Raw genomic sequence first — 23,875 nt, forward strand, 5'->3', positions numbered from 1 at the left:
TTGTTGTCACTGTTAATCTGTCACAATATATAGTGGCCACAAAAAAGTCTTTAAACACTTTAAACACATTTTCGCATTACATCACTTTTAGAATTACATCATTTGCTCAGCAAGTGGATCCTCTGCAGTGATTGAGTGCCATCAGAGTCAAAATAGCTAATAAAACATCCTAGCAATCCACAAGAAATCCACATGACTCCAGCTGCATAATAAAGAAATGAATCATTAAGCCATTTTTAACTTTAAAACATTGTTTTTGGCTAAAATGCAAATCCTCTACATTATATTGCTTTACAATATATAAGTTTTCATCTGAATCAGGAGAGAAATATGCACAGATCAAGCACTGTTTACAAGTGAAAACATTTAAAAACTATTCTAAAGAAATATGTCAGTGGATTATACTGTGAGAGGACAATTGAATATGAATTGGGGATATATATTTCGGGCAGAAGCAATGCCCTAATGTCAAAACACCTGGATTTGTGTGGATTATTGTGATGTTTTTATCAGTTGTTTAAACTCCCATTCTGATGGCACCCATTGACCATAGACTAGTGGATCCATAGGTGAGCAAGGGATGTAATGCCAATTTTCTCCAAATCTGTTATGATGATAAAATAAACTCATTTACATCTTGGATAGTGTCTCTCTCTCTCTTTTTTTTTTGGCAAATGTTCATTTTGGGGTGAACTATTCCTTTATTCAACATTTAAAAATGTATGAATTTCATTGTCTTAGATAAAAATATCAAGTTGAACAGTATTTATTTAAACACATTTATTAGAAATTTGTATAAAAATATTTTATCCATGCAATGAAATTCATACATATTATTACATGTTACTCCATATTTCATTAGTGTCCAAACATTTTTCCAGAGCCCTTGTGCAATATAACAAGGCCAACATACTCATTCAGTGGAAAATATTTACCCATCCACTCTCCTTTCTCAGCCATTCCACTATTTCTTCCGAAGTCAATTAACTAACCTCTGCCATGTCCTAAATCTAGTAAATGAAACTGTGATGAGGCCGCACAAATATTTCTGCTATGTCCCATCTTGGTGTAAGTGATTTCATCTCTTATTGGGAAGATGCTTTGCAATTTTGTTCTCAGTGTGTCCACAGGCAAACTTTAAGACAATCACACAAACACACACTCATGTTACTGCACACAATGGACCAGGGAGCACCTCTGAAGGAAATCTCAATAGACATGGAGATAAATGAGGAGGAGGAGGAGGTGTCTTCACTCTTGGATCAGCGTGAAATTAATCCAAATGATGCTCCTGGTGTTACAGAAGCGCATACAAAGGGACAGGATTCATCGGCTCCTCACAGTAACACAAAGGCTCTCATAAAGGACAGGGACCCAAAGGGAATCAACAAGTGTCTTAAGGTGAGTCATTCAATTGACACCATGCAGACTAATGTCATGCTGCTCTTTACAGGCTTACAGAGAGGTTTCTCCAGACTGATGGTGGTCCCATTTAGACTTTTTTTTTCTGTTTATACACAATAATTTCCTCAATAGGCTACTAATTCTTGGCTGAAAGATATTGAACATCTCCATTTGAATAAATCTTAAATATAGACTATAAAATACATGTCAACTTGCCCCAATATAAATAGGACAACTTGACTCAATCTGAAATCTGATATGAAAAGTACTACTCTAATATTAATCATAAATGTCCTAGAAGAGTTCAATTCTTTCAGTTAAATTCTATCGTAATTACATACTCCACCCTAACCTGAATGTTTTTCAAACAGCTGTGGTGAGGTGTTGTTAAAGTCTTCATCTGAATCGACGGTAGGCTACAGTATATTATAACGAGAGGGCGCTACTACGTTAGAAATGCTACAATGCCCTCTTATGTTTCATAATGGTATTGCAGGTCTTTTAAAGACAAAAGCACATAGATTTTAATTCACTCCGAGTAATCAGTTATCAAGAAGTTGATAGGACGAGTAAAAGGACCAAAAATATGGCGGCCTAAAAAAGGCTTTTCTGATGATGTGTCTACTCAGGTGACCTTTGAGGATGTGCTAGCGGAGCCTGCTTCAGTGAGAAGCTTTGATAAGGTGTGGCTGTGGAGTCATGCTCTGTTTGAAGTGTCCCGACTCTGGTTTTACCGCATCGTTTCTCTGCTGCTCGCGGTGCCCGTGGCTCTGGCTGCAGGCCTTCTCTTTGCCGTCCTCAGCTGTCTACATATCTGGTGAGTAACATGAACTCGCAGTAAACGATATAGCCTAGTGTTTATTAAAGGTGCTCTAAGTGATGTCACACATTTTTTAGGCCAAAACATTTTTTGTCACATCCAGCAAACATCTCCTCACTATCCGCTAGCTGCTTGTCCCCTGAACACACTGTAAAAAAACGGGGTCTCTCTAGACACCACAGACTCCACAAACAACAAGAAAAACAAACTGGGCTCACCCGCACCACAAAACATAACAAACTGTTCCAGCCAATAACCGACAAGAAAGATTTGGGGGTAGGGTTTTGGGGGGTTGCACAGATGAGGAGGAGGGAGGGTCTAGCCAGGCGGCAATGATGTCGACCGGAAGTTGAAGTCGGCCGCGAGCTGCCATCTTGTAGCAGAACTTCACTTGCGTTAGCATCCCATTGACATTGCATTCATTTTGGCGTCACTTTGACAGTGAATAACTTTACATCTGAGGCGTTTAAAGACTCCATTTGTCCATTATTTATTTCTAAAGATACTCAACAATGTATAAAGGGCTCCATTACCTTCTATGTTACATTATGGCCCCGTAGAAACAGTATTTGTAAAAAAAGGCTAACGATTGCGTCATAACCACTCGACTCTCTGTCGCACAGTAGAGAAATTACCGTACAGACAGGAGGAGAAGCTCGCAGGCAATTAACTTAATATGGCGTACTGGCGTTACATTTTAAAATACTATACAAAATAATTAATCAGAATACTTACTCCTGCTCACTCACGCCAAAGAACTCCCCGCTCAAGCTCGCCGTCTCTGCAAGATTAACGATGGCAGTTTGCACGCACAGCTACTAGAAGATTTACATCTGTCAGACAGGTTGCTGACGTCATCAAGCTTAGTTTGAGTCTGCGCGTCAGAAACGGAAGTGCTAAAAATCGCTAAAAATGGGCTTCACTTGTCTCAATTGAGTTCCAATGGGGTCGCTGTCTCCATTTCTTTTACTGTCTATGGGTCTAGCTAGCCTCCGTTTTGTTTGACAACAATTTGAACGTCAACAAGAAGTTACGACTCCCGGCATCGCTTAGAGCACCTTTTATTAAGTTGATTTAATCCTTATTTCTCCATGTAATTTTTTAAAATCAAAATGTATTATTATTATTATTATTATTATTGAAAGTATTAACATATTTTAATGTAAATAAACTTTAATACTTAAAAAAAATTGTGATAGTTCATGGGCTCATGTTAATGTTAAACCTCATTGTCAAGTTCTGCCTGTGCACATATAAGCAAAAGAAAATAACACTGATAAACACGGTATTTTAATCAGTAGTTACTATAGTAACATTTCTGCCCTTGTCTTTTAAGCCTGTCAAAAATTAAACCTCATCTATAACAGCTTTCAGGGTGCGTGATGTTTTTACACTTTTTAATGTGTTCCAACAAGCCATTGTTTTGTTTAAAAAGTTTAAGGCCATTGACACATTTACACAAGTGATCCGTCAAGCTTACATAATTTGAGGTGACTGCTATACCTCCCTCTTTCATTTAACGTGTGCATAGGTGACATGTACATTAAGCTGGTACATTCCCTGTTCATTTTAATTCAAAACTTGTGGGTCTGGGTTTTAAGAGCCTTGTGGAACATCACCTATGATGTGATTTTTTCCAGGAGAAGTAATTGCTAAGTGCACTCAAAATTCTATGGTTTGTCATTATATTTGCCACAAAGGCTTAGCTGACTCCAAAGCACAGCCAAGAAAATGTATTCAGTTTTATCAAAACTGGGTTGAAGACAAAAAATAATACCAGAAAGCAAAGGAGGACTTATCTGCCTTCTCTCCCTATTTAGGCTGATAGTTCCAAGTGTGCAGCTCTTGGTCATAAACCTGCACTGGATAAAGGTGGTCTGGTATAATGTGCTGAAGATTGCAATCTCCCCCTTCTTCAGAAGTTTTGGAAAGTGCTGTGGATTCATCAGAATCAGTCTGAAAAAATGTTAATCGCATTTCAGAACTAAGGAATCAGCTTTGAAAGGCAAGGGAATTCTGAAAATGAAATAAAGTGCATATACATGTAAATGTCTCTTCAGTTGCATTTGATTTTAGATATGCAGTTGCAGCTTTTTTGTAACCTGCCTGTTTAAATTGAGGTGTTTTTCTCGTTTCGTTATTTTTCATCATACCGATGTGCGGTCTGGAGTACCCAATCTTTATAAATAAAGGTGTACTGTTCACTTGTAATGTAGGATAAGATTTTTTGTTATAAAGAAGTTGTAAACTGACTAATGAATAAGGCTTCCTAAGATAATAATTGTAATAAATATGCCTAATAGATATAGACAATGATAAAAATTAATGTCCAATTTATGCTGATTTATAATTATTAATCATTTATGTTTTACTGAATGATTGCCATGGGTTTGCTAAAAATATAATGACAAAATCTCAAAAAGGCATATTTGCATACCAATGAGGCTTGCGTCCACCCCATCTACTTTCTTTGTCACCTTTTTAATAGTAGGCATCATTTGTACCAATACACTTTATGAGATATTATGTATAAAGTTGAGCCTCAATTCCCTGGTTCACATTTGAGACACCAACATTGCTGGAAGAGGTGATAAATGACATTTACCATCATTCCTCCAAGCATTTAAGAATGAATAAAATAAAAACGGTTGCACTTTATTTTACAGTACGTGTACTTACATGTACTTATAGTGTACTTACAGAGTATTTATCTAAGAAAGTTCTGGTAATACAAGGTAACTACATGGGGTAGGGTTAGGTTTAGGGGTAGGTTCAGGGTTAGTACCTAGTTATTACATAGTTATTGTAATTACTATAATAAGTACATAGTATGTACATGGGGAACAGGACTGTAAAATAAAGTGCTACCATAAAAACAATACGTCTCATGAGGCAAAAGCTGCTCATAGGAGAGTTTGTGAATAATCTTATCCTCATGCTAGGCTTCATGAGTGGCGATTACTCAGCTTTGGCCACTGAAAACAAATACTATTAGTTACATTAGATCTTTATAAGCATGAGCTTTGCATATCAGTATAGCAGCCAGCATCTTATTTTGGCTCACATGTTAAATGTTTAAATAGACAAGGATGATTCATCACCACTGTTAAAAAAAAGTCCCACTGATATAAACAGAAGACAAGCATGTCTAGGTGGGGTATTTTTGTGCCTCTCTCCCTCAAGACCTGAACCCATCCCAGCTCACAGAACACTGAAAATATGTCTCTAATTAGCAAAGAGATATACCACACACACTTCTGGCACATTTACAGACCCCTGTTCCTATCTTTGGCACATCTGAGCAAAGAATGTCCAAAACACCCTTTATAAAAAAAAAAATATTTTATTAGTGTCATTCATTATAAATAGAGTAGACATAACAATTTGATGTATAGTAAAGGCATAATTATGCAAATGCTGAAACTGTTACATAATTAATTAACAATAAAACTATGAAAAGTGCACTAAAAATACAAAATAACTGTTACAATTTTTTTTTTTATCTCAATCCCAGATCATAATAAAATGTATTTCTGTCGTACTTTTAGTAGAAAAATATACCAGTTTATTTTTTTCATCCTTATTATTATTATTATTATTATTTGATTTGATTTGAATAAGAAAGAAGGGCCTGGAGATAAGATAAATTGTATAAGGTTAAAATGAACATTTCTTATGATTTCAAGGAAACATTTGAAGTATGTATTTGAAATTATTTGAATAGAACAGGGTATTTATAGTTAACAAAAATTCAAACCATAAAATAAAAAATAAATGTTTTTATTTGAAATACAATAAATATTAGCTGAAATAAAAATATAACAAAATTATTTTATTTCACTTAGTGGTCGAGACTTTTCTAATTTTCATTTAATTTTACTTAATGTACTAAAATAACTTAAACTAAAACTGAAATAAAAAATGAATAAAAACTAAATAGACAATTTAAATAATAATAATATATATTTTTTTTTAACTCTAATTAAAATGAAGACAGAAAATGTAAAAATAAAAACCCATTCAAAATCTTAAACGAAAACAGTTTCTGTATCTCAGTGACACTAAAATAACACTAAAACAGAATAGTTTTATTCAAAAAAAGACAATATGCATTGTGAAAAAGTACTATATGTCTAACTTGACTTGAGCCATGGGCATCAGTTTTCAGAGCAACACTTCACAGTGGAAATTCATGCCACTGTGCAACTCCTGCCTGGCTGACCCCGCAGCCATGTGTGAAATGTGACACGGCCTTTGGTTTCCCCTTCAAGAGGTGCTTTTACCAAGTGTGTGAGTTATGGACTGGGGAGTATGGGCTGTGTGGGGCAGAATAGGTAATGGGTGGGGGTAGAGAAGGGGTAACACACAGTAGGGTGAGACAGTCAGCTTGAGCGAGAAAGAGAGTGAGAGAGACGGGACCCTTCTTTAAACTGGAGCCCCGGCCGGCGCAGCTGTCCCTAGCATTCCTGACGTGTCATCGGTCCACAGATTGGAGAATTAAAAGGGACTAGAGACTGTGCGGCCATTCTGACATTTTTCTTAGGCTGCTGACTTAGTTTGCTTTACTCTTCTTCCTTCGGAGACTTCTGCATTACATCTATCCGACAAGTCTTGGGCCAGAGGCCCCCAATATGGCGGACCAGTATAACACCAATGAGGAGAAAATTCTGAAAGATAGTCACACCAAGGAGATTGATTTGATCAACAGGGACCCTAAGCAGATCAATGAAGATGTTGTCAAGGTACGTGTCATTTTTAGTTTTACAGTAGTTCTGATGTGTTTGGCACTGAATCCCAGTTGATCATTTCAAATGAAATACCATTTAAACAAAAAGAAAAAAACTTGTTGGTTTTGAAAAGTATACAAAATCTAACAGCTTGCACAAAAATAAAATTACATTACTTTTTTATTTTATTTTTATAGCCAAAATAGCCCAATAAGCATATACTTGACATAAATATGCACATATAACTTTATGAGAAAACTGATAAAGCATTGCAAACTATTCAGTAACTTCCTAAATGGTGGAATCGATACGTGGATAGCTGATCTAGTCCTTAGAGACAGACATGCTTGCTTGTGAGCTGCACAACACTTTCTGCTGTAGCTACAAGCCATGACCCAAAAATAGCATTAAACCTACTTCATCTGGCAGGACAGGCCATACTATCAGTATTTATAGAAGGAGGTATAAGGGTGTGTCAGACAGCAAAATGTATAACTTCTGTGTTTTAATAATTCACTAGATTAATAGGGGAAATTGTGAAATTTATTTAATGTTGACTATTGATCTATGAACAAATCATTAATTACAGTCTGGTACAATCTTTCTAATATGCTGATTTGGGGCTTAAAATATTTATTATGATTTTTTTTTAGCAGATCATATTATTATTATATTTATTGAAAGTGTTGCTGCTCTATATATGTTATGCATATATTTTTGAAAACCATGATGCTTTATTTTACTTTTACTCTATGTAAAAAACGTTTACTGTCACTTTTGGTTCAATGTAATTCTTGCTGAATAAAAGTATGTATTTTGAGTTTTAGATTTCCAATGATCTCTGCATTATTCAAGAAACTGGGTTTAATTCCAAATGTTGTCAGTACTATGCTATATTTGTATACTATAATATATTTACCAAATAATTTTTCTTTCCGGTGTCAGCCCTTAAATAGATGTTACGCAAAGATCTCAAATAACTGTCCGAAATACTTCCTCTAAAATACTTTCCAGTTGTTATGAGATTGATGCAAAAATAAACAAGGTGCCAGATTTGATTATCAAATGTCAGTGTTTGGAGAATTAATCATCATCCATTTTAGGAGCACAAGCAGAAGAGAACCCATGCCACATGCCTGCCAAATGACTGACAATGACTTTTGTTTACACAATATACTAAGCAGGTTTTTGCAACGCATCTCTGGTTCTTGGATATTTGTGCTAACCAGCAAATGTTGTCTCCCCCCCTTAAAAAAAAAATTCAAGGTGGATTTTGAGGATGTGATAGCCGAGCCCGACGGCACCCACAGTATGGATGGAGTGTGGAAGGCCAGCTACACCACCTTCACCGTCTCCAAGTACTGGTGCTACCGTGTGCTGTCGGCCATCTTTGGCATCCCAGTGGCACTGCTGTGGGGCTTCTGCTTTGCCTGCATCTCCTTCTGTCACATCTGGGCAGTCATGCCCTGCATTAAGAGCTATCTGATCGAGACCCAGTGCCTGAGTCGAATCTACTCTCTCTGCATCCATACCTTCTGTGACCCCTTGTTTGAAGCTCTAGGGAAAATTTTCAGCAGCGTACGGGTGGCATTACGCAAAGAGGTTTAGATTTTCAAAGTCAAAGTTTTCAATGATCAGTCCTTGGAGGAAAATGTTTAATTTTACAAATATCTAATTTTGGAGTGTGGATTTTGAAGTCACTAAAAATGAAAAGACTACATGAATAATAGAATGCATATATCCCCTGGATGGTTAATCCTATGTATTCCCATGTTTTTTTTTCTCAGTTGATGTTAGAGGCTTTGGGAGCAATTCAGGATTAGGCCACCTGTTTGTTCAGAGAGACATATGATGAAAAGCCTCTCTGACTGACAATGGAGAATAAGTCTTATCTGATATCATAGGTTTTCTCTCTTTAGGTTTGACAGATTTAAAATGGGATGTTGCGGAGTAAGGTATTTTTATTATGACAATGTCAGATATATTCTGTACAACTAATTAAACATTTAAATGTAAACACAAATAAATGTTGTTTTGAGTTGATGAAGATCACACGAGCCATTTGATTTTTTTTATACATTGTATTAAGACAGTTGGGGTAAGTGTCCTCTAAAAAGTTAGTTATAGGTTCCAAAACTTAACAAATGGCCTAGAAGTGTGGGGTTTTAAATGAGGGTAAACAGTTTTCTGCTGTTTATGTTGTTTGCCCCCAAATCTGACACTCAATACCTTTAAACTGATTTCATGAATTCACAATTAAATATGTTTCATTGTTTCTTTCATTTTTATGTTTTTCTAAAACCCACTTTTCCCTTAATAAATACCAAATGATTCAACTGTCAAAAATATTATATTATGACTTTGCAATTTGATCTGTTTGCTTTCAACCCCTCACTTTTGGCTTATTATATTCCACTTTTCGACACATTCACAGTCAGACATATCAACACACAATTTATTTCAATAAATAAAAGCTACAGGTACACATATTGAATGTAAATAGGCAGTATATTTTCCAAGAGGAAAAATCAGTAGCTTTTTAAATGGGAAGTAACAAGCATTTCAGTGAATAGTGTATTTAAACCTTATAAAATAATTATTTTCTGCTGTTAATACTGCCTTTAACATTTTCTTTATAATTCTTATCTTGCAGCACTCATAAACAATTATGTGAAATTTCTTGTAAACAAGGATATTTTCGAATATTTTATATCAAGATGAAGCAACAGGCAGAAATCAAAGTTTTAGACCGATATCAAGCAAAATGTGTAACTGTAATAAACACTTTAATCTAATTGATTACAAAAGCACTCTCTCTAACAAGACAAACATCCATAAAAGTGAAGGAGTGAACAATCAGTCCTTGACTTTTTGAAAACAAACGGTATGTTTGTCATATTTGATTACCATGATGCATTGCAGAAAGATTTTGCAAAGAGATGTGGTCCTTTGGGCATGACATTAAATATCACATGTGAAATGATAAAGAACAGTGATAACAACAACAACAAGTATGTGCCAAAAATGAAAAGTGCCTGTGTTCTTAAAACAAACAACACAAAAGTATTCTCTTTAGACAAGTAAAGTTCATTAAAAAGAGCAACTGGCCATGTTTCTCATTAGGTTTCAGAAGAAACACTTCATATGTCATCAACATCTTGTTTTCATCTGTGTGTTGTTAACCTCCATATGTGAACTGTTTTGTGTAGTGAGGGACAGTTGCTTCCTTTTAACCCATAAAATGATATAACCCTGCTGACGTCTTCAATACAAAGTAAGTCAAACTTGATTTTTGAAAGTAAGTAGTGGAAACTATATCACGTTTCACTGCTTTTTCCATAAAGGGGAGACATGAGGATAAGTAAATGATGAATTTCAATTTTTGGGTGAACTATTCCTTTATGGTTTAGTGGTTTTTGCATGTTTACATCATATTGGGGATATTTACACTTGGAAACTCTAAGACTTTTAAGCATGACAGAAATCCGATCTGTTGCTTTGAGACTCAGCCCAGAGTAAATCCATCTGGTTGTTGAGGCCACAAATGCAAACTCTGCTCCTCATATATGTGTCATGGCGGTTTTGTGAGCCCCAAACAAAATGCGGCACATTACAGTTATCTTTTGTACCACAATTGTCGAAGATAATTCAGCCACATCCTGTTTTTATGAGCCACATCAAGTGCAGCCAATTTTGGTGCCCACCAAGAGACGTTTATGTGCACCAAAGCGAATGCGCATGCACAATCAGATAGCAATTCAAATGACGTGTGACTAAATGTAAATGGACCCATAAACATGGTCTGGAATCGAATGACGTTCCTTCTGTAATGTCTAGAAAAGGGTAAGGAATAGATTACTGCTGCTCAAAGTCCTCAGAGATAAGAAAACAAAGTGGAGTAAATAAAATGACATTCTACATATTTCCCAAATGAAAACACAGCTGAAGCAAACTGTGACATTTACTGTGATAGTGACATTTGCAGTATTGTATGGGTTTATATTTGAGCTTTCCTGTCCTTCATCTGGTTGTGAAAATCTGGTTTTGAAGTATGTCTGGTTTATGTGACAGAGGTCTGGGTGATACTTCGCTGGCTGCTGGTACTTTTGATGACGTAGGTGGAGGAGTTGCTTTTACGGGAATCCTGCTCCGGATCACAGTGGCACTGAGTGGACTTCAGATAGAGAGTGGAACAGCACAGCAGGTTCTGCTTCAGGTCATGGAAAAGATGGCCAGCAAAAAACATGTAGATCCAGGGGTTACAGCAGCTGTTCAGACTGGCCAGCAACATGGAAATGATGAAGGGCATTGCTGTAGAGAAGAAAACAGCTTTAAATACACAATGAAAAGAGCAGAACATTGCAATTCAACTATGTGGTCTTGTTTAAACTTGTTCAATATTCTGCATGGTCAGTGCTTTCATAATCCTGTGTCAAATGTTACAAAAAAATGACACATTTCACCTGACACAAGCCAAATCAACATTTCCGAAAACGTTAAATTTTACATTGAAAATAAAAATGGTTTCGAAACAATTTTCACTCTTCACTCAAATTCCTAGTAAATCTCACAAACAATTACAAACAAGTGAATTATGTGAAATTATATAGTAGAAATATTTAAAAGGTATTTTCTTTTAAAGCATCCTAAAAATACTTTTTTTATTAATAGTGGATGAATATGGTTCAGTTATATTAAAATAATTTTTTTGATTTGTATTTTAGACAAGCACAAAGGTAAAACTAAAATATCTGCATGTGATCTTGATTCTATAAGAGTGATATTTACTTGATATGATCAAATAGCAATATTTGAAATGAATTATACAGTAAAAGGTGTTTTTTTAACAACAATTATTAGAGTACAATTTACAAGAAAATACTATTTCAGTTAATGTGTTCCTTGCTGTTTCTTTGTAATTATATGTGAAATTGAAACAATTTTTACTCAGAAATTGCTAGTAAAAGTAAATTCTACAGCATTATTTTTAAGGTAGTGTCCTTTATTTACCTTCACACTTAACATTTCCTCATAGTGTATCTGATATTAGTGCAGCTCAAATTTAAATATACAACTGCAATTTTGGGGAAGATGAAAACATATTATTAGGCAGGGGCGTAGCCATCTTTTCAGAAGTGAGGGGGGAAGAAATTATATATATATATATACATACACACACACACATTACAATATAATATAAAACATTACAATAGAACATTTCTGTAATCTATAGCCTCAACAGTTTTTGAACAGTAAGATTTTTAATGTTTTTAAAGAAGTCTCTTCTGCTCACCAAGCCTGCATTTATTTGATAAGTACAGCAAAAGTTTTAAAAGTTCCTACTATTTTAAATAACTATTTTCTATTTGAAAATATTTTAAAATGTAATGTATTCCTGTGATCAAAGGTGAATGTTCAGCATCATTACTCCAGTCTAGTGTCACATCCTTAAGAAATCAAATCATTCTAATATGCTGATTTGCTGATTATCAATATTTAAAACATGAGTAAAATTTTTTTCAGAATTCTTTGTTGAATAGATGGATCCAAAGATCAGCATTTATGAGAAATAAAAAGCCTTTGCAATATTATACAGTATATCATTCAAAAATATATATTTTTTGGAAAAGAAATTATAGATATGAATACTTTTATTTAGCAAGCTTTAAAATCTCAATAAATAACATTTTGAAATATATTCAAATAGAAAACAGTTATTTTAAATAGTCTAGTAACAATATTTCAGTTGACTGTTTTGCTGTACCTTGGATCAAATAAATGCAGGCTTGGTGAACAGAAGAGACTTGACTGGTAGTGGATACTATAGGCAACTTTAATTATTCTCTAATTTCTAGCTTTTAATTTGCTTAGAAATCTATAACTGTTTGACAATAACAAATAGCCTAATAAATATTTTTTTAAATACAAACACTTATTTATCATATAATAAGGCAGAATCTATACTGTAATAAATCTATGTCAATTAGCACTGTTTTGTTGATATACTGCACAGTATTTATGACCTGCTGGAGATGACTTGAAAAAACATATATTGTCGCAATCGTATATTAATGTCATCGTGTTTCCAAAAGTTTTAGTTCTTCTGTCAAAACAACTGTTTTCATATAGCGATAGCTGGACGCTGTTGCCCATATTAGGAGTTTCCTGATATGACTTTGTGCGCGAGAACGCGCTCCGGCTTCGAGGATGAATGAAACACACACTGCGTGAGTGTTTAGCGCTTCTGGGTCCGAATAAAATATCAGGTCATGCGCAGACTATCCTGTCTCTTTGAGTTTAGATCTATATTTATTCACACCAGCTCTTGAAAACATCAATGCGAACACATTTGACTGAAAAGTGCGGAGGACGAATTTCCATGTAGGCTAATTAAAAGTGGGGGGGGGGGGGGGACGCGTCCCCCGCGTAATCTACGCCCCTGTATCAGGCAGACATGACAAGCTAATTCAACAGTCATTTGTGAAGCAAGCGATTTATTTTGACTAGAGTGTATTGACAAGGGTCTGTGTCACTAGGCTGTTTATCTTTACAAGTCTAGAAACGGGGGAAAAGGGAAAGCTTCATTTAACAGTGTCCCAAGCTCTGCCATATGCCGTATCACTCCCTACGATCTATTCATACACTATGCGGCATAAAAAAATAAATTGGTATGAGAAACATGATGTGAGAGAACTTCTTTATTATGTTAACAGTGTTGGTGGACTGTGGTGTAATCAGAAGAATCTGTCACTGAGCTTCTTTAAGCTCTTTTACAAACAAGACAAATTTAGACGGAATAAAAAAATTGTTTGCTAGCTCATAACAATGCTGAAAGATCTGTTAAGCCAGAAAGTAGGAGCTGATTGACTGAGGTGAACTTGCTTTGCTTCCACTGTGATTGGTAATCATGGGAACGATCTCAGGCATGAAAAAAAGTTTTTATAAAATGGTGGCAGAAACAGTACACCCTACTATTCAAAAGTGTGGGGTCATAAGATTTATCTATTTATTTTTTTCAAAGAGATTAATATTTTTATTCAGCATGGACACATTATATAGATCAAAAGAGACAGTAAAGACATGTATAATGTTATAAAGATTTTATCATAGTTCCCACAAAAATATTGAGCAGCACAGCTGATCATGTGACACTGAAGACTGGAGTAATGGTTGCTGAAAATTCAGTTTTAGAATCACAGGAATAATTTACACTTTGAAAGAAATGAATGGATAAAACGTATTTAAACTATAATATTATGTCACAATATTACTGTTCTTTACTGTATCTTTCATCAAATTAATGCAGCATTGTTTAGCATGAAACACCCCAAAATTCCAAGCGGTGGTGTACTCTAATGACATCAATGATCAATGAATAGTATTTTTTTAATTAATAATAATTAAAAAAATACTCAACTAAAACCTAAGCTAATATAGAGTGTGCGGTCCATAAAAATAAAGAGCAGTTACAAGTGTAGGTGTATCAACATCTGATCTGAAAGCAGCTCTTCCAGTAGGAACTTTAAAAACTGTCATCTTTAAAAACTGATCATTTTTAATCATTTTACTAAAAAAAATTCAAATTATCCCTTCTAATGAACCAAACTAAGACAAAAACTGTTCAGGGATGTAGACATGAGAAAAAAAAAAATCTAAAACCGGCAATTCAAAATGCACAGAAAATCTGGACAAAAATCTCTAAACTATGACATTCTTGTGTATTTGTGTGCCAACAGAGGTCAAGAACTAATTCTCATTCAACAAACTTAAACAAGATCAACCTAACCTAAAAGCAAATTTGGCAACTATAAGTAATATACAGTGATCAAAAAAAAGGAAAACTTGTTCAGTGTATGTTTCTGTGCACTTGTGTGTTCATCTGCATCAAAACTCTAGAAATAAAGTTTCTGCGTTTGATTCCGTAGTCTCTCAGAGAAAAGGAAATTGAATTTAGAAATGAAGGAGTTAGCCACAAACCCAGATGGGGCTTTGGTCAAGTGTATTACTTTTCTGTTTGCTACCTCCTATTTGTGCTGAGCTCATAGGCATCAGAGAAAACTGGGCAAGCACATCTCTGAACCATCGGCAGTTGGATCGATGAACTGAGAGAGAATGAAAGAGAAGACCAAGAAAAAGAGTTTCCAGGCTCCAGAAGAAAAAAAAAGTGCTTTAGACATTCAGCACACTAAAAGTAAGATTCACAGAACATTTTATATGGATGCAAAGCTAGAAGATGATTCTATTTTTTTTTTTTATTTTACATTAAAGTTTTTTTTTTTTTTTTAATTAATTAAAGTATTAAAATACACTACTGTTCAAAAGTGGGTATGTTTATTTGAATATTTTGTGGAAATAATTTTTTGGGGATTCTTTGATGGAATGCCTCATAGAAATTTTAAAACACAGCATTTATTTGAATTGTTTTGTGACTGTAAGTATATTTAAATTGAACAGAATTAAAGATAAAATGTCCTTGCAACACAACTCTTCATTTTAGGAGCACTACAATTCAGTGAGTGTCATTTGTCCAAATTTTTATCTGGTTTGGACATACGTGCAAAGATTTTTAATGTTAATGTTCAAAAAAAAATGAGAAATGCTTAGTGAAAAGCTGTTTTTCTATTGTAAAGTACAGTAAGTGTCTTGGAGATGAGACCAAACTAACGACCAAACTTGAGATTACATTGCCAAACGCAACATTAGTCTCAAAATAAAGCAACCATTCACAAGTTCAATTGGAAGACACCATTTCCAGCTGTCATTTAATCTGATCAGAGCTGCAGCTGAGATTTGAGCACATCAGATCATCAGTGTTTTAAAACTCATCCCTTGGTCTCAGCCAAAAGAAACAGCTCTTATTTCACACATTCTGAGAAATGTCTAGTAACTGCATTCCATTATGGCTGTGTCAGTCACTGTTGATGCATAAATCTGTTCAGTGTTGTCCTAATATTTAGACTGTGTGGATGTTTTGCTGAACTTGCCATGATGTGTGGATATTTTGTATGGTGGAGGTCATGAAACGAGCAAGTAGCAAACACTGTATTTCCATTAGAAATTAAGATAATATTTAATCTATGTCTCTGAAGTGTGCAACATGTGACCTTACCTTATTTATTATTATTGCCACAAGACAAACAGGGTAAAACTCATGGCAAGAACACTGTTCACTGACATTTTTTTCCCAAACATACAAGAGTAGCCATGCAGTACATTCTAGTAAGCTGATAAGTTTTAGGGTTTCTGAATGTCTCTTGTCTACTGAAAACCTGGACTTTTGTGTGCATGTTAAAATAAAATGAATATTTGTATAAGTATTTCTCGAGCACATGATTTCATCATATGTAATATTCATGTCTTAGTTATATAATTCTTTTACATATTCAAAACAACAGTTATTTATCATCAGTTCTGCCTGGGTTTGTTTGGGCTGGTGATTTCTCATACTGCAGACGGTCATGATTTAATTGTTGCAGCTCTGCTGAATATTAATGTTTCCCTAAGGCTGGTCTTTATGGCTCCGTCGTTTTTAGCGGACTACATCTGTAGTGATTTAAAAGTAAGAAGTCCATCACAGCAATCCTAGTTCTGTACTGGCAAAACCTTCTTAATTGAATAATTACAATAAATCAAAACCAGCTTCTTTGAGTCTTTGAAAGAACACAATGTCAGAAACCATCTCACATAATTCTGAAACTTATTAGGCTACCTTTTTGAATATGTTCAAATCTTATCTGATAATTGTATTTTTAACTGTAGCCTATACTTTTTGAACATGCAAAAAGCTTTCCATATGTTAGCTGAAAATAAAAGAACGGAAAGACGGGAAGCATTGTGACATCAGTATACAGGGCTGAAAACATGAACACCATCCTGCTGAGGAGACAGTAGAACCTATTTTTTTCAAATACACGGGCTTCAGATTTCATGTTTGAGGTTTGATTGATGGAAGAAAATAGTAAGCCTCTTTAAAGTTACATATCTTCCTCATTAATTTCAAATTAAACTTCTGGATGAACTTTCCACAGTCTTCTGAGTTGGCCTACAAACTGCTGTCTACTTTATAGGATATCCTTTAGGATATTTTGTTTAACAAGAGGGGTATTTTAATATACAGTAAGTTTCAGAATAATAAGGCTATTAAAATATATTTTTGAAAGTTTTTTATTTGAACCGTATTATTTTAATTTTTATTTTTTTGAGCAATATTCAGGACCTTTTTTATTTTATTTAAATTGTCCATGATTTAGGACTAGTTGTATGTAAACATTGTTTTCATGATTTTATGAAAATGTAAAAATTGCTATTATTAGTAATGCTCTTTCCATTTAAAAGGTTGCACATTTTAAACAATATCACCAATATTCAGATTATAAAACAGCACTTGTTGTTTAATAATTTAGAAAACCCTTAACCCTTAACCCTTTTTTTTTAACTTTAAAAACATTGGCTTGGCTGGCTTTTCCATTTGTTGACATAACATAACATTAGATTCAGATGGTAAATATCATAAATTAGACTGGGTGCCTATCTTACTGTAGAGATAACCACCATATTAATAATGAAATCATGTTATTATGTCATATAAATATGATATTATAATATTATAATAAAATGTAATTTATTGTTAAATTAGGGGCAGGATCTCCTTCAATGTTTTCAGAATCTTTATTTATTTATTTTCTTCTATTTTTGAAAAAAAAAATATAACAGTATATTTATTGAACAAAAATATTATTTTATTTATTAAAATAATCAGAAAATAGTACAAACTTTGCTAAAGTTATTGCTTTGAACCAATATTAATGTATTTGTATAAATAGATTTACTCCGGGTGTGGTGTAAAAGGCTTAACTGGTCACCTAATATAAGATTTTTAAACAAAACATACCACTTATGATTTATTTTCACAAAAAAAAAATCTGTTGCTCCATCAATATTCAATAAAAACTTTTTTTTTCTGCAGTCATACAAAAACTTGAAAACCTTTTTGTAACTACCACCAAAATATTAATGGAGTCAATAATCCCCAACTAATTATTAATCCTTTCCTCGTGGATGCCACAAATTACACTAAACTTAACAATCATCCCCATGCTCAGTATTCATTTCGAATGGCACGTAAAATACTAATCAAACTTTTAAAAGAAACTCACCTTCCCTTGGTGCTTCGGGATCCCATGCTGACCACATCTGTACGGAGAAAAACGGAGTCCAGCACACTATATAAGCCAGTACGATAACAAAGGTCATTTTAACGGTGGTGATTTTGGCCTTGGAAATGAGTTTGACACTGCTGACCCGCGTGAGCGCGCTGCCTTTCGATGCCTTGGATGTGAGAGTGATACACTGGTCCTTCTTCGTCTTCCTTTTAAAGTTTTGCCATATTTTAAAACTTATCAGTCCGTAGCAGATGCTCAGAATGCCCACTGGTATGATGTATATTGTCAGACTAATCCATGTAATGTAAGCCTTCGCTCCCCACGGCTGCACGAAATCTCCCCAGCAATCATATACTCCTGAACCCACCTCCCTTAAGGAAAATATATAAACCTGTGGGATGCTGAAAAGTAAGCTTAGTGCCCAAGAACAAATCACGTAACAGCGGTCCTTTCGCTTGTGCAAAGACCGAAGGGGCTGGCAGATTGCCATACATCTGTCTATGGACATCAGCACCAGCATGTACGTGGAGGCGAACATCCCAACAGTCTGAAGATATTTCACCAACCTGCACAGGATGTCCGGGCCATAAAAGCGAAAAGTGATGTCCCAGATGAGTTGAGGGAGTACCTGGAAGACAGCCACGACCAGATCTGCAATGCTGAGGTGCTTCATGAAGTAATACATGCGAGATTGGCTGTGCTTGGCCGTGTGGATTGCAACAAGGACGCAAAGGTTACCAGCGAGTGCCAAGAAGAGCACCAAGGCCAACACAGTGACTTCCACTTTTGCCACCTCTTCGTTCCGCTTCAGCGGGTTCACCGTCTGGTTCACGCCATAAGTTTCATTGTTGAAGCTGGAGTTTCTAAATGACTCATTGAAGGACCAAAAGTCTTGATCCTTTAAGATGTCCTCCATGGTGCCAAAAAGCGCAAGCCTACTTCTCCACAAATGTCAGAGAACTGATTAGCTTTCCTCTGGCATAATCAGCCAGTACATAGGCAACCCTTTAACTGAGATGGCACGACAAGGATCTCCAAGAACAGGGAAAGTCTGTTGCTGCTTGATGGTGATCCCTCAGTTGTTTTTAACCTTTACTGTGAACTATATAAACATAAGAAGCATGGATTTTTTAAATTTAGTTTTTGGTAATCAATCACCTTTAGCCCTATATTTCATAAATAGAGATTAAGGAAGGTTTTTTTTAATGAATTTTAAATCAAATAGATGCATTAAAAATGCAGTTATCCAGTCGTTATAAAATAACTAATTAATAAAAAAAATGCATTGTAAATATTACATTGTAAATATAATTTTTAATGTGCAGGTACTTACAATTATTAGCCATTTCACCAGGCTGTCCAGCTGCTGGCAGAGTAGGTGTAAAGGAGAGTCCTAGAGGTGGAGAAGCTCCTTTGCTCTCACTCAGCTCACACTGAATGGAGCGCTTCACGATATCAAGCACTTATACATCTTCTCAATGGTTCTCCCCACACTGACTTACCCACGACTTCCACTAGGGGTCCTTGTGCTCTATTGCAAAACAGTAAGTTCCTTTTCAGTGTGCCTTCTTGCATGTTGACTGCCTTGTAATCTTTTCTTATTATTAAGGGACCATTTATGATAAACAGAGCTAAAGCTAGTGCAGTAAAATAAAACTACATATAATGGGAATATAGAGCAAAATCTTTTTTTGTAAAAGAGAGAAAAATACACAATTTCCTTAAACTAAATGCAATTCTGCATGTAGATACTAATAGTAGTAAGATATTTATCTTTTATCAAGTACATTAGCAAAAAAAATATTTGACTAATTGATGCAAAATATCAGCCAACACCGTTATCGTTATAACTACACCGTTATAAATCGTGTTTATCTTTGGTAGCATTTGAGAGGTTGCAGCTCATGTTTTGAATTTCCACCTCAAAATGACTTATTAGTTTGCCCCAAAAGGCCTTATCACACTCCATCACTTGAATGCCCGAGTCCTGATCTGCGTCAGTGTTTCTCTGTGGACGCACGCACTGCATACCAGGGTCAGGAGAAATTCTCAAAGTCAACACATTTCTAAAATAGTGCCAGCTTGGGAAGGACATGAACACTCAATTACAGAAATTACATAAATAATTGATGAGACACGACAACACGTTTCATAATTTATAACAGAAAGAAATGCATTGATGAAATTTGTATATATATATATATATATATATATATATATATATATATATATATATATATATATATATATATATATATATATTTTATTAATTTAATTAATTAATTAATTTAATTAATATAATTTTTTATGAACAAATAAAGAACAGATATTTTTGTGTTTTATACATGCAGGTTACATTGTCCTTGAAATATGTTGTCAGTCTGTCTGTGGTAGTCACATTGGAGAGGACCAAAATATGTGTACTGGACTATGATAATTTAAGTTGAAAAGGATTTTATTTCATACAAAAACATGACCAAATCCTCATTAAACTCTTAAAAATTAAGGTAACCATTTTGTACTCACCAAACCTTTTCAGTGAACAGAAAATATATATTTTTTTCTCTCTCAATGTGAAGAACATTTTAATAATCTGAACAACCTTTAAATTATAAATAACATTTTGGGCAATAAAACAGTTTGGTGCCTATTTAAGGGATAGTTCTGTCACGATTTACTCACCCTCAAGTCAACGTTGTTCCAAAACCTGTATGACTTTCTGTTGAACATATAGAAAAAAGATATTTTGTGTTAACCAAATAGTTGCTGGTCTCCATAGTATGAATAGACTTTAAGAGTATATATATGTATGTATGTATGTATGTATGTATATGTATATACAGTACAGACCAAAAGTTTGGACACACCTTCTCATTCAAAGAGTTTTCTTTATTTTCATGACTATGAAAATTGTAGATTCACACTGAAGGCATCAAAACTATGAATTAACACATGTGGAATTATATATGGAATTATATACATAACAAAAAAGTGTGAAACAACTGAAAATATGTCATATTCTAGGTTCTTCAAAGTAGCCACCTTTTGCTTTGATTACTGCTTTGCACACTCTTGGCGTTCTCTTGATGAGCTTCAAGAGGTAGTCACCTGAAATGCTCTTCCAACAGTCTTGAAGGAGTTCCCCGAGAGATGCTTAGCACTTGTTGGCCCTTTTGCCTTCTGTCTGCGGTCCAGCTCACCCCTAAACCATCTCGATTGGGTTCAGGTCTGGTGACTGTGGAGGCCAGGTCATCTGGCGCAGCACCCCATCACTCTCCTTCTTGGTCAAATAGCCCTTGATGCCTTCAGTGTGACTCTACAATTTTCATAGTCATGAAAATAAAGAAAACTCTTTGAATGAGAAGGTGTGTCAAGACTTTTGGTCTGTACTGTATATATATATATATATATATATATATATATATATATATATATATATATATATATATATATATATATATATATATACACACACACCTACACACACACACTCTCTCACTCACTTTATTAGGTGCACCTGTTCAATTACTTGGTAACACAAATTACCACAAACTAATCAGCCAATCACATGGCAGCAACTCAATGCATTTAGGCATCTAGATGTGGTGAAGACGACTTGCTGAAGTTCAACCGAGCATCAGAATGGTGAAGAAAGAGGATTTAAGTGAATTTGAACGTGGAATGGTTGTTGGTGCCAGATGGGCTGGTCTGAGTATTTCAAAAACTGCTGATCTACTGGGATTTTCATGCACAGCCATCTCTAGGGTTTACAGAGAATGGTCTGGAAAATAGAAAATATCCAGTGAGTGGCAGTTGTGTGGACGAAAATGCCTTGTTGACATCAGATGAGAATGGGCAGACTGGTTAGAGATGATAGAAAGGCAACAGAAACTCAAATAACCACTTGTTACAACCAAGGTATGCAGAATACCATCACTGAAAGGACAACATGTCGAACCCTGAAGCAGATGGGCTACAGCAGCAGTAGACCACACCGGGTGCCGCTCTTGTCAGCTAAGAACAGGAAACAGAGGCTACAGTTGGACAATAGACAATAAAATTGGACAATAGAAGATTGGGAAAACGTTGCCTGGTCTGATGAGTCTCGATTTCTGCTGTGACATTCAGATGGTAGGGTCAGAATTTGGCATAAAGAACATGAAAGCATATGATCCATCCTGCCTTGTCTCAACGGTTCAGGTTGGTGGTCATGTAATGGTGTGGGGGATATTTTCTTGGCACACTTTGGGCCCCTTAGTACCAACTGAGCATTGTTTAAATGCCACAGCCTACCTGAGTATTTTTGCTGACCATGTCCATCCCTTTATGACTACAGTGTACCCATCTTCTGATGGCTACTTCCAGCAGGATAATGCACCATGTCACAAAGCTCAATGACAATGAGTTCACTCTACTCAAATGGCCTCCACAGTCACCATATCTCAATCCAATAGAGCAGATTTGGAATGTGGAGGAACGGGAGATTCAGATCATGGATGTGCAGCCGACAAATCTGCAGCAACTGTGTAATGCTATCATGTCAATATGGACCAAAATCTCTGAGGAATGTTTCCAACACCTTATTGAATCTAAGCCACTAAAAATTAAGGCAGTTCTGAAGGCAAAAGGGGGTCCATCCCGGTACTAGCAAGGTGTACCTAATAAAGGAAGTCAATGGGGACCAGAATATTTTATGTTCAACAGAAGAATTTCATATAGGTTTTGAAAAACTTGAGGGTGAGTAAATGATGATAGCGTTTTCGTTTTAGGTGACTATCCCTGTAAAGTTTCTTAATGGAATCAAGGACAACAATAAAGAGACTTAAAAAGAGTGTATAAAATGACACTGCGCAATCCATCGACTGTGCACCAACTTTGTTGTCACTCTTAACACCCAACAGTGGATTGTCCTCAGTGTGTCAAACAGGTTAGCTTCAAGAGGAATAAATCACTCCATCGCCATCACTCATTTGGTTGGATGTCACAGAAACTCAGATATCCCAGGGAGCCATTGCAAGAAAATGGTTTGTTCGATTTGATAACTACCTTTTAAACCATGAACTATCGTGGCCAATAGACCTAAATCTAAGACACTGAAAGCAAGTAAATGGAGCTCTATTGCATGGCATGTCTATGTTCATTTGCATTAAATCACTTTGCCTTATTATGCTCCAAACAACTTTTGCCTAAAGTACTCTTAGTAAAAATATGCGTAAAAATCAGTTTAGCTCATAGGTACTGTAGCAAGTAGGATCAAAGAATCCCTGTCACAGTGCTGAGAGAAATCTTGCTGAGACCACGAAGAGCTGTAAAATATAGCTGTCAATGGCATCTCAAGATGCTTCCTGCAGCACATTGGCAAAGCCAGGTAGCCTCTGAATGGGGTTCAAAGGTCAACTTAAATTTTAAGACAAAACAAGCTCTTGTAGAATGACATGCACAGATTACCAAACTTGACAAAATTGTTTTAACAAGTCCATGTCTTGCTCATAGAGAATCAAAGCAAGCAGGCCCAGCTTCCTGGCATGCACTAAGGCTCATAATTGGTGTAATAACACCAGCTCTACCACAGAAACATCCTAAAATCTCATTTTCTCACCGGAGAGGGGCTCAGAATGTGACTACAGTCACCTTAGGTAATCACTGTTTTGAGCTTCAAAAACAGTCTGGCTACTTCTACAGAAAATAACAGGACCTGGCTGACCCTATAGGAGATGTATTCTTCTGACTGCGCTGTTTATTTACATCAAAGCTCACTCATT

The 23,875-nt window shown here is 35.4% G+C and overlaps 3 protein-coding genes across 3 annotated transcripts; 2 read left to right on the forward strand and 1 right to left on the reverse strand.

The window, feature by feature from the left end:
- Positions 1-894: 894 nt before the first annotated feature.
- Positions 895-4,434, forward strand: LOC132151254 (caveolin-2-like). The gene is made up of 3 exons (XM_059559366.1): positions 895-1,401; positions 2,034-2,221; positions 4,045-4,434. Exons 1-3 carry the CDS (start codon positions 1,054-1,056, stop codon positions 4,193-4,195), a joined length of 687 nt encoding a protein of 228 aa, XP_059415349.1. The 5' UTR covers positions 895-1,053; the 3' UTR covers positions 4,196-4,434.
- Positions 4,435-6,638: 2,204 nt separating this feature from the next.
- On the forward strand, positions 6,639-8,992 carry LOC132151684 (caveolin-3-like). The gene is made up of 2 exons (XM_059559975.1): positions 6,639-6,966; positions 8,218-8,992. The coding sequence occupies exons 1-2, from the start codon at positions 6,856-6,858 to the stop codon at positions 8,557-8,559; spliced, it is 453 nt and encodes a 150-aa protein (XP_059415958.1). The 5' UTR covers positions 6,639-6,855; the 3' UTR covers positions 8,560-8,992.
- Positions 8,993-9,410: 418 nt separating this feature from the next.
- LOC132151683 (isotocin receptor-like) lies at positions 9,411-19,569 on the reverse strand. The gene is made up of 3 exons (XM_059559974.1): positions 19,447-19,569; positions 18,108-19,215; positions 9,411-11,262 (listed from the first exon to the last, which is right to left on the reverse strand). The coding sequence occupies exons 2-3, from the start codon at positions 19,027-19,029 to the stop codon at positions 11,012-11,014; spliced, it is 1,173 nt and encodes a 390-aa protein (XP_059415957.1). The 5' UTR covers positions 19,030-19,215; positions 19,447-19,569; the 3' UTR covers positions 9,411-11,011.
- Between the last annotated feature and the right edge of the window lie 4,306 nt (positions 19,570-23,875).

The sequence above is a fragment of the Carassius carassius genome, chromosome 10, assembly GCF_963082965.1.
Source record: "Carassius carassius chromosome 10, fCarCar2.1, whole genome shotgun sequence".
Lineage (NCBI taxonomy): Eukaryota > Metazoa > Chordata > Actinopteri > Cypriniformes > Cyprinidae > Carassius > Carassius carassius.

Excerpts from the sequence above, each read along its gene's own strand:
- LOC132151254 (XM_059559366.1), top strand. The coding sequence starts at position 1,054 with ATGTCCCATCTTGGTGTAAGTGATTTCATCTCTTATTGGGAAGATGCT. Across the intron at positions 1,402-2,033 it reads GAATCAACAAGTGTCTTAAG|GTGACCTTTGAGGATGTGCT; the intron begins GTGAGTCATTCA and ends GTGTCTACTCAG. Across the intron at positions 2,222-4,044 it reads CTCAGCTGTCTACATATCTG|GCTGATAGTTCCAAGTGTGC; the intron begins GTGAGTAACATG and ends CTCCCTATTTAG.
- LOC132151684 (XM_059559975.1), top strand. The coding sequence starts at position 6,856 with ATGGCGGACCAGTATAACACCAATGAGGAGAAAATTCTGAAAGATAGT. Across the intron at positions 6,967-8,217 it reads TCAATGAAGATGTTGTCAAG|GTGGATTTTGAGGATGTGAT; the intron begins GTACGTGTCATT and ends AAAAAATTCAAG.
- LOC132151683 (XM_059559974.1), bottom strand. The coding sequence starts at position 19,029 with ATGGAGGACATCTTAAAGGATCAAGACTTTTGGTCCTTCAATGAGTCA. Across the intron at positions 11,263-18,107 it reads TCCCGAAGCACCAAGGGAAG|CAATGCCCTTCATCATTTCC; the intron begins GTGAGTTTCTTT and ends TCTTCTCTACAG.